We start from the raw sequence: 11,500 nt of genomic DNA, 5'->3' as shown, positions 1-11,500 counted from the left end.
TTTTGTTTTTTACATATACAATGAATGTTATTTAACTGTTTTATGGGGTCTTTACTCATTTCCAAGTCACTGAAATGCTAACAAATCAACTATTTTGACATTTTAACAGTGTTTTTTTTTTTTTTTCATTACACAGTCATTTGCTGGGACAGCCAAATGTTGTAACATCTAAAGGGATAGTTCATCCAAAAATGAAAGTTCTGTCATTACTCACCCTCATGTCGTTCCAGCCCCGTAAGACCTTCATTCATCTTCGGAACACAAATTAAGATATTTTTGATGAAATCCGAGAGCTTTCAGACATCGTTAAAATAGTCCATGTGACATCAGTGGTTCAACCTTAATTTTATCAAGCATCTTCAACGCGCCTTCACGACAGTAAAGAACTGATGTAGAGCTTGCATGCGCTGTGCCTTGTTTTCAATCAGAGGAATGCAAACACATGTGTCTTGGTACTGTTGTGAACGAGCATCGAATTCTGGCACGGAAGAGAAGAAATTGTCGAATAAAGTCTATTTTTATTTTCTTTGCACACAAAAGGTATTCTTGTAGCTTCAGAAAATTACAGTTGAACCACTGATGTCACATGGACTATTTTAACGATATCCTTACTACCTTTCTGGGCCTTGAACATGTCAGTTGCGTTGCTGTCTGTGCAGGGTCAGAGAGCTCACGGATTTCAACATTAATTTGTGTTCCGAAGATGAATGAAGGTCGTATGGGTTTGGAATCAATGAGGGTGAGTAATTAATGACAGAATTTTCATTTTTGGGTGAACTATCACTTTAATTTGACAACTTTGTCTTTACATATGCCACACCAATATTTTTGGTAGTTCAAATAGATTGATATTTTAACATTATCTCTTAATCAAATATATGGTTAAGCTTATAAGTTGTAAAATAAAAAGGCATCAGTAATAATGAAAACATTGTCTCATTATCGTTTACAGTGAATTTCTGGCAATCACAGCTGCTAGTTTTTTTAACAGTGCACTATTAGTCTAGAGATTTTGAGGCAAAGAGGATAAATCAGTGGATCAGCGCTGCTGGCCTAGAGGTTCAAATCCACCCTTACATAACTCTTTATTTTAATAAACCAAATTTGTTGTATGCCAGCGGATGTATATCAGAAGCAGGACCACATTTGGTTGTTGGACCTTTATTAGATACATTTCTGCCGCAAGCTATTTCATAAAGCTATTTTATATTAGCTATGACAAAAAGTGGTGGAAAGATGCCTAGGGTGATGATGGTCCCCAGGTAAGGTTAAAGGCTTGTTACACTAATTCGTTCAGCAATAATCAATTCTAAAGTAATTATGAGCACTACGTGTGGGTGATAGTATTGAGTGCTGATTGGTCATCACTGTATATTTGAGTTTTACATTGTAGTTAAGATATTTGGGGTTTCACCAGTGACAGAACTGCAGTATTAATGTAAGCTGATTAGAGTGTGGCTTATTTGATTGTATAAAACAGATATATTGTATAAAATACCGACTGGTCGGGTCTTACCAAGCCTGGGAGCTCACAGCACTTATCCCGACTGGCCCATGATGTACTGCAGACGATGTCAAACATCTGGAGTTGAAACTGTGGACAGGATCATAAAAACACACACAAACAGACCAATTATGCAAGGCTGTTGAATAGCATTCACTCATTTAACAACAAATGCAATTGTGATGCATTATAAATCTTATCAACACAAACATTTTATGAAGTCTAAACAAATTGCAGGGGATCACTGTTGAGGACGAACAAAATCTAAATAAGCAGAAACTTTATGCATGTACTAACAGTCGTGCTTGAGATGTGTCTGATTATTTGTTTGGGCTGAATGACTGATTCTAATCATTTTAAAACTTTTGCATGGTACAAACTCACATTACAACCCCCACCAGCATAATTACAAAGACAATTAGTCTCATCAGTTGTGCCGGCAGCCTCTGAGAAGAATAAAATCAGATGCACTCCTACACAATTAGACATAATGATCCACACATTCTGATGGAAAAACCAAAAGGCATAAAGTCTGTATTTACCATCTTAAACTGAGTGCCCATGCTTTGAATTCCACAAAATCATTATAAGGGTGAATCTGAGACGACGATTGTGCTTTCAAAGCCCTCAGAGTTTCAGACCATCTTTAATAATTATCAGACTCCAAACAAAGACTCCACAGAAACATTCCTCCACTTGTATACTGAGTTCTTTGTGTCTCTATGAGACAATAGCTGGTCCTGTAATGGGCTCAAATGATTCTTTCAGGCCTGGGTAAATCTCATCTTTTAGGATTGAGGCTGAATGGCTGTGGTCTTACCGGCACTGAGTTATCTCTCTTTCCACGTGAGCGGACCATGCGTCCCAGAACCTCCACTCCATCAATGGTGATGTTCCCTGCGGCGTTGATGGATTTCTTTCCCACCGTTTTGCAGTCAATCACCACTTTAGCAGCAGTTTTGCTGATGGCCACATGAAGCTTGGTGAGATAGAAAGTAAAACGTAACATTTAATGATAGATTATAATTATTTAAGCAACAAGATATGCTGCAACAGATGTATTGTATTGAGTCATTAGATCTGATAATAAATTGCTCAACCATTCGACCATCAAATGAATCATGTGCAAAAATACTTTGTGAATGATATTATAAGGAATTAAGGATTGGATAAGCTTTTCTGTGTTTAGAACAGAAACGTTTCTATTTGTGCAACGATTTTCAAAAAGTGGTCAAAAAAGTGATTGGAACATGTTCCACCTGCCACACTTTTTCATTTAATTTAGTATTATTGTTTGAATTAAATTATGCAGAAATTTTCTAATAAATTATACAAGTTGTTATATGTGAAGGAACTATGAAGGGAACAGAATAACACCTAAACTGGCATTTACATAACACTAGACTTCTAATAACATTTCCAAAATGTCTTCCTCTGTGTCACGATGCACAGCTGGACAATCTTTTCTGATTTTTATAAATTAATTGCAAGAATAACTTTAATATTATCAATAATATTTGAAAATTATTATGTATGCAATGACTGCATAATATTTCATACATTTGAGGCACTTTTTTATTTTTATAAAGTTTTTAGGTGTTATAAATATTTTAGGTGTTTGATGTATATTTATTTCAAGTTATTCATTATTATGAATTTTATAATATATTTTGATCACCACAAAGCTTAATGTTCCTCTAGGAACAAAAAATAACAAAATGAACAGAAATGATTAAAATATTTTAAATGTAATGCAAAATACAAAAAAGTGGTGATCAATAACTATAATAACTATAAAACCTTAATGTATCAAATATGATATATAATAACACAATTAACAACAAAAAAATGCTGTTTTGTCTAAAAGTATGAACACTTTTATATAATTATATAAAGTATGTATGTATAAGTACAATAGTTTAATTTCAAAAGTTTTTCGGTAACACTTTACAAGGTTCCATTTGTTAACTATATTTAATGCATTAACTAACATCAACAAACAATAAGAAATACATTTGTTACAGTATTAATCTTTGTTAACATTTGCTAAAGGGATAGTTCACCCAAAAATGAAACTGTGATGTTTATCTGCTTACCCCCAGGGCATCCAAGATGTAGGTGACTTTGTTTCTTCAGTAGAACACAAACAAAGATTTTTAACTCAAACCATTGCAGACTGTCAGTCATATAATGGAAGTGAATGGGAATCACGGCTTGTTCAAAAAAACGTAATAACACAATTAACAACAAAAAAATGCTGTTTTGTCTAAAAGTATGAACACTTTTATATAATTATATAAAGTATGTATGTATAAGTACAATAGTTTAATTTCAAAAGTTTTTTTTACCCCCAGGGCATCCAAGATGTAGGTGACTTTGTTTCTTCAGTAGAACACAAACAAAGATTTTTAACTCAAACCATTGCAGACTGTCAGTCATATAATGGAAGTGAATGGGAATCACGGCTTGTTCAAAAAAACGTACACAAACAAAACCAAATGAAACCCTGCGGCTCGTGACGATACACTGATGTGTAAAGACACAAAACGATCGGTCTGTGCAAGAAACTGAACAGTATTTATATTGTTTTTTACCTCTGATTCACCGCAATGTCCGAACTGTCCTGAGCGCGTTCTCAACAGCTGGTGCGTGACGCATCTTCTTCTTCTTCTTGCTTTATGGCGGATCGCAGACTTATAAATGCATTACTGCCACCTATCTCTCAAATGGACCATTGACTCTCTATCAACAATCTCAATTAGGAGTGTCAATGGTCCACTTGAGAGATAGGTGGCGGTGATGCACTTATAAGTCTGCGATCTGCTGTAAAGCAAGAAGAAGAAGAAGACGTGTCACGCGCCGGTTGAAAAAGAAGACGCGAGCGCGCTCAGGACAGTTCGGACATTGTGGTGAATCAGAGGTAAAAAAAACTATATAAATACTGTTCAGTTTCTTGCACAGACGATCTTTCGTGTCTTTACACATCAATGTATCGTCACGAGCCGCAGGGTTTCATTTGGCTTTGTTTGTGTATGTTTTTTGACTCTCAAAGCCGTGATTCCCATTCACTTCCATTATATGACTGACAGACTGCAACGATTTGAGTTAAAAATCTTCGTTTGTGTTCTACTAAAGAAACAAAGTCACCTACATCTTGGATGCCCCGGGGGTAAGCAGATAAACATCACATTTTCATTTTTGGGTGAACTATCACTTTAATAAAAATACAACTGTTCATTGTTATTTCACGTTAGCTCAGGTCCATTACATTACATTAATTAACTTTTGATTTTATTTGTATTACTAAATGTTGGAATCAACATTAACTAAGATCAGAGGCGGGCAGTAACTAAGTACATTTACTTGAGTATTGTACTTAAGTACACTTTTTGTGCATCTGTACTTTACTTGAGTATTATTTTTTCTGGGAACTTATGACTTTAACTTCACAACATTTGAAAGACAAATATTGTATTTTTCACTCCACTACATTTCTATCAAGGTCCTCAAAGTAGAAAGTCGTTAAGTAGCAGCTTTGAAAGTCAGTGGGTGATTTTTTTCTTCTCTAAAACGTGACTTTTCAGACAGTTTATCAGTAATCACTCTTGTAGGGCTACATGAAGTGATTTCTCAGCATTTTTTGAACACTGACCAGTTGCAAATGTGATATTTATTTACAACAATTCAATAACAGGAAGTTAATATTGTGGTATATATTAGACACAATATTGTCTGATTTTGCTCAATTGTGTAAGTGAAAATATTACCTATAAAGCCACAGAAGAACTGTTGTGCATCTCCTAATAAAACACAATAGGTGTTGGACTTGAAGCAGCACTGCACAGACCGTTCTCTGTGTGACATCAAAGTACAGCGAGAGCGATTAGACAGCATTTTATCATTTTTGTTTTGATGTCAAATAAGTCTTGCTGTTTTGCTTTTTTGTTAAAGCAGTGTTGCTGTTGTAAAGTTGTACAGCTACAGTTGTGTTGCTGGGTTTTAAAGCAGGTTTGATTTTTTTTCTTCCTTATCACTCTGTATTTACAGGATTTCACTGTCCACTCTGTTTCAAATGTGGATGAATGGTTACACATAGATGTGTGCTCTGTGCACACACTGTCAGAGCTGTGTGAGATCACTACCATACTGCTTTTGTGGGGGTGGGTATAGGGTGTTAATTTCTTTTCCCCCATAGGTTTTTAACATTCTAAAAGCTCTTTATTCCAAAGAATACTACAAGCTAGTCAGTGTATTCAGTAGGTGTAATGTATTCTAAGTTGCTTCAGAAGTATTGCAAGTATTACGTACAACAATAAAACAGTGCATTGACATAAAAAAGGAAATTTACTTTTGGTACTTAAGTACTTTTAAAAACAAAGTACTTCTGTACTTTTACTTAAGCAAAAATCTGTCTTTACAACTTTTACTTGTAGTGGAGTAATATTTGACCAGCAGTATCTGTACTTTCACTCAAGTAATGGAGTTGAGTACTTTGTCCGCCTCTGACTAAGATTAATAAATGCTTTAGAAGTGTTTTGCATTGTTTGTTTATGTTAACTAGTTAACTAATGTTAACAAATGGAACTTATGTTAACTCATTAAGTCAGCTTATGAAACTCTTTTACAGAAACATTTAAGTTCACAATGAAAACCAAATCAACCTTGCCATGTCTACATTCAGTGTCTCTCCTGATTTATTGTCAATCAGATGAGAGAACTGTAATTGTCCATAACAACCGCCAAAACTCAAACAGAACAAGCTAATACAGAGCTAGCAAAAGTTCATATTTGTATGTCAGAGTATATTTCAGTATGAGACAGCACACATCGCCTGTTAATGGATTTGGGGTCTAAAACTCAATTTTCTCCAGTTCACTGAATGCAATTGTAAGTGCGAGTGTGCTGTCAGACAGGTGGGCTGATAGCAGACTCAGACCAAGCTCATTATTGTGGAATCTCACATCAACGTCAATTATAAAGCATTATGAAGGGAGGCTGTTTAATGCTCAGAAATTAAACTTCTCTATCAGGGTAGAAAAAAACAGGCTAAGACTTGGTTAAGTCTGTGAGGTGCTACGCTTGTGTTTTGGCAAATATGGATTTTCATACTCAATATCACCTTCCATTTTCTGAGTGGCAGGTGTTTCTGCAGCGAAAGCCAATTAGATTGTGCAGCTGCATCAGTGACATGCCGTTTAGGCAGGGACGGGTCCATGTGCTGCATGTGTTTAACCTGACAGTGGGGCTGAGAGTGTTTATGTGTGTGTCTGAACTGGTCTGCTGGTGTGTAATGATGATCTTCTAAGCAGGAGTGGCTGCTGATGGTCACATCTGCCTCCTGATAAGTTTCAGGATAATTCTGTTTCCAACATGATGAACTGGCTCATTTCACACAGCAGGCTGTCCCCATTCCAAACATACAGTGATTGTTTGTTAATCTGTATTTTTGGCTTGTATGGTATTACTAGCAGGTTAGTATGTTTTATGCTTTTATGTGTGTGGGTATGTGTGTTTGTGTGCATTATTTAATAATACTTTTTTAATCATTTAATATTTAATAATAATATAATATAATGTAATGTATATAATTAAATATAATATCATAGTTTCATAATACAATTAAACAACACAAGACAAAGAAAACTGCGTATGAAAACGTTTTTCCCAGGGTTTGCTTGTCTATTTTGTCTTTCCTCAACTTTGTATCATTGGCAGATCAGTGGAGTCTCTCTTTTTGTGGCCTAAGGGACAGACCCAGGCAAGCATTAGAGACAAAGCCCCTTCAGTTCATTTGACGGCCATACTCATAACGCCCCTGGGCAGCTTTTTCAAGTTCTGCAAGTACAGTCCTATCTACTTGAATTGTGACAAAGCGAAATCTGTTTAATCGTTTGTCAAGATCACATTTAAATAACATGCTTCAAATAACAATTAAAATCTGACAACAACAAAAAAATTACAAAATGAAACAAAACAAAGAAAAACAAAGCAAAACAAGGCAAAACAAAAACAAACAAAACAAAACTTCACATTGGTCCAGCTAATTCATACCAAAATAAGGAAATTATTATACCAATGCTTCTGGGGGGATTAATATTTGGATATGAGTACGACTTTATTAGGATACTTATTCACAGTGATGGCATATTTACAGTCTGATGTTCTTTTCTACTTCACACTGCCCAAACATATGGCAACAAACAGCGGTTGTTGGGTTTTGCTGGATCTGTGTCCATGTTGGTGATTGGGACAGTGTGAAAATAACTGTTATGTTCTAGATCACGAAGTCCTCCTGCACCTGTCTAAATCCAAACAACCACCTTTAGAATGTTTAAAGTGTCACCATTTGTTAGTATTTATTATATCAGTGGAAACCAGCCTCTTCAGCCATAAAATTATTATTAGTTTTTATGCTGCTTTGCTTTTTGCTGGTTAACAAAATAGTATTTTTGATACTAAGTTGATTGGTTTTTTTTTTGTTGTTTGTTTGTTTTTTGAAGTTTTGAATTCAGTTAAGTTGTTTTCCCCTCAATGAAAGCTGATGGCAAGTATTCATTACCATTATTACTTAAAATTAAGGATAATTTGACTTTACGAACTTGAATTGGATTTAAGGATGATAATAGTACAGTAGGATAGTAATAGAAAGATAATAACACCAATGACAAATTTCGAAAATAACAACAACAACAATAATAATAATAATTATTATTATTATTAGATGTGTCAATACAATCTCAAAACAAACAATGCATCATATTATAGTAAAATCCATGGATGGATGGATGAATGAATCAGTTCTTGTTGTAGATGTAGAAACATCTACAAAGCTAGCATGTGACAAAAGAACATTATGAATGTGATTACACATTTATCACATGTATCTTTATATCTCTTCATGACGTATGCTGTTTATGAACAAGTGTTGTCAGAGTAGCAATGTTTCACTCAGTTTGAAACTGCTTGTGTCAGCACTTCCTCCAAATGTATTCCACACTGTTCTAACATTGATTCTAAATGCACACAAGAGCATAAAAGTACAGAACACTACCAAATAACTTCCATAAGATGAGCATGTATCTGAAGCGTATAGCATCCACATGACTTCCTCTCATGACCTTACAAAATCGCAACCGCTGAGTACTTGGTTTTACAAAGTGTGGAATAAGTCATGGTTGAGAGGAACGAGGCATTTTTAATAGAGGGCCGATGAGAGTCCTAGACCCTCTGAGCTCTTCCAAGTCAGGGGCTTTGTTTAAAAGCCTTCATAACAACTGAAGCCAACTGTGCGTTACTTGGGGTCAGTGGTATTGAGGACAGCAACTGCCGTGCAAAAAGGGTTTACATTGTGGAAATCAGATTCAGCTGTAGCCAGATAAACTCTCAGCTTTAGCCACAAGCGCCGAATACGGAGCTCATTAGCAACTACAAAATGAAACCGTGCCAACTCAATGCTGTTGCAACGCTCTATAAAGCAGATTATATTAGTTTGTGCGCTGAACGCTCACTTAAATGCAAATAGAGATAAATTAATTTAGCGTGTCTTAGTTTGCATTCGTCGCTCTGTTAAACACGGTTTGTGTTTATTTTTCATATTTGTGTCATTCTCAAATAATGGAGATTTTCTGATTTACAGATTGCTGAAGTTTTGGACTTAATTCAGTTTTCTCCCATAAAAGTGATGTTTAATGTTTATTTTGACATTATTAAACATCATAATTGATCATTTGATATCTGTTCAATAATTTTATCTTGTTTTATTTAACAAATAAAGAAAGAGATTTCTGAGATTCTAAGTGTCAGTATCATCTAAAAACACACTAATTAATCAAAAGTAAATACTTAAATTACAACATTAAGTCCTTTTTTGTACTGAAAATCTTTCAAAAGAACATTAAGCAGTGTAACAGTACAATTAAAAACAAGTAACAATGATATGGAAAAACCCAGCAATTGGGTTGTTTTGACCCAGCGGTTTGAGTTAAATGTTTGACCAAGCTGGGTAGTTTTATTTAACTCAAAATTACTATATTTCTTGCTTAAAATGAACCCAAAGTAAGTTGGAAATTAACATTTATTAATACGTTTAATAAATGAACATTTAGCAATATGTTTAATAAATAATAATTAAATAATAATTAAAAAAACATTTATTAAATTGCTTATTAATAAATGTTCACCTTTTGGTAATTACCTATGCCTCTAGTAATTAAGTGTCTGATTTTAAATTTCCAACTTATTTTGGGTTCATTTTAAGCCAGACATATATATTTATATATTTAAACAGTTAAGTTAAATAAAGCTACTGCTGGGTCAAGAGAACCCAATCACTGGCTTTGTCCATATTTAACCCAACTTTGGTTGTTTTTAACCCATCATTTTGTGTAATGGCACCTTTAAAATAACCAATATTTTTTTACAAATGTATTTTTACATTAAAATATAAAATTACAAGTAACATTTTTTAAATAAAAAGATGTAAATAAATAATAATGTAATTAATAAAATTAATTACTGTAGTTCAAAAAAATCATTTATTTTAATTTAGTAATTTAGTTTAATTACAAATTAACCAAAAATTAACATGATTATGAATAATTTCATAAAAATTCACTATATGCATATTTAGGTTCATACATTGAACCTGAAAGAACTTTTCTAGAATGCTTTTGTATTATCAAAATACAGGTTTATAAAATTAATAGTAAAGTTTAACTAAAGTGTAAAAATTAGACTTATAATGGTATAATGCTAACTTATAAATGTCATACAAGTGGTATAGCAGATGAAAGGGACAAGGATTTTTCAGGAATCTGACAAATTCAGTTAATCTTATATTAATAATATGGAGTTTCTTGAAAAGTCAAGAGACATGTTTGTCATCAGAATTTGAGAATGATCCACATAAAAGTATAAAAGTTGTCTTCAGAAAACTATTGAACGAGCAATAAAAAAAGAAAATTCTTCAATGAAGGTGTCTAAATTCTGCTTATTCGCCACCATTTAGATGAGACAGGCAGAGATTTATTTATTAATTCAGGATCCGGAGCGGAGACGGTGCTGAAGTAATCTGTTTTACTCACAGACTCTAATCTTGACGAGCTCTGCCAAGAGGGATTACCCTACAAACACATCATAAGTGATGTCGGGAGAATACTCGCTCATAAACACACACGCCACTGCATCAAAGGCTGCGGACGGCTTGTCATGCACTCAAAGGTAGAACACACTTGGCAGGAAAAGGGAATTATAACCAGACAAGCAACACACAGAGCCTTGGAATACATCAGACAGCCTCTCAAAACTACTGGAGGGCGGAAGAGTGATAGAGAGCTCTTCACCAGCACGGATGTGAAGAAAGAATACAGAAAATGAACAGGACAGGGTTATCATAAGCCATTTTCATACTGTCAGGACTCTGTAGTGCATGCCCTGGGTGAAATAATAATTGAAATTCCCCGGTGTACATTTTAGAAACATGGCTGACAGCATCACTTCCTGTTTGTCATTGGAAGAGTGATAGAGAGCTCTTCACCAGCACGGATGTGAAGAAAGAATACAGAAAATGAACAGGACAGGGTTATCATAAGCCATTTTCATACTGTCAGGACTCTGTAGTGCATGCCCTGGGTGAAATAATAATTGAAATTCCCCGGTGTACATTTTAGAAACATGGCTGACAGCATCACTTCCTGTTTGTCATTGACCCCCAAAGGAATCTCATAGAACTTTTAACTGTTTTTGTTGTATAAAAATTAGTGTTGTGTTTAAAACTGGTATATATGTGAATACATTATGTTTTTGTCTTTTAGTTTTTACTTTATTTTAATTCCTTTAGCTGAAATTAAGTTAATATAATAGTGTATTTTAAAGACTACTATGTTTTTCCCTAAAAGGATGTGTGAGATCAAACAATAATTGGCAGATTGAACAAAATGTAAAGAATTTAAAATGCAAAGATGAAATCTGAAGGTCAGAAAGCGTAATTCAATCATG

The 11,500-nt window shown here is 34.3% G+C and overlaps 1 protein-coding gene across 1 annotated transcript in view; it reads right to left on the bottom strand.

Moving 5' to 3' along the window:
• The window catches only part of LOC107596708 (collagen alpha-1(XIV) chain-like), a 123,104-nt gene that overhangs the window by 24,000 nt on the left and 87,604 nt on the right, over positions 1-11,500 (bottom strand). The window contains exons 31-32 of the mRNA XM_016287506.1: positions 2,325-2,483; positions 1,517-1,594 (exon numbers count right to left, since the gene is read on the bottom strand). Of these exons, the coding sequence (XP_016142992.1) occupies positions 1,517-1,594; positions 2,325-2,483 (237 nt within the window). The remainder of the gene's footprint in view (positions 1-1,516; positions 1,595-2,324; positions 2,484-11,500) is intronic.

Source organism: Sinocyclocheilus grahami, unplaced genomic scaffold (genome assembly GCF_001515645.1).
Source record: "Sinocyclocheilus grahami isolate Dianchi unplaced genomic scaffold, SAMN03320097.WGS_v1.1 scaffold222.1, whole genome shotgun sequence".
Classification (NCBI taxonomy): Eukaryota; Metazoa; Chordata; class Actinopteri; order Cypriniformes; family Cyprinidae; genus Sinocyclocheilus; species Sinocyclocheilus grahami.
This window is presented reverse-complemented; position numbering and strand designations above follow the sequence as displayed.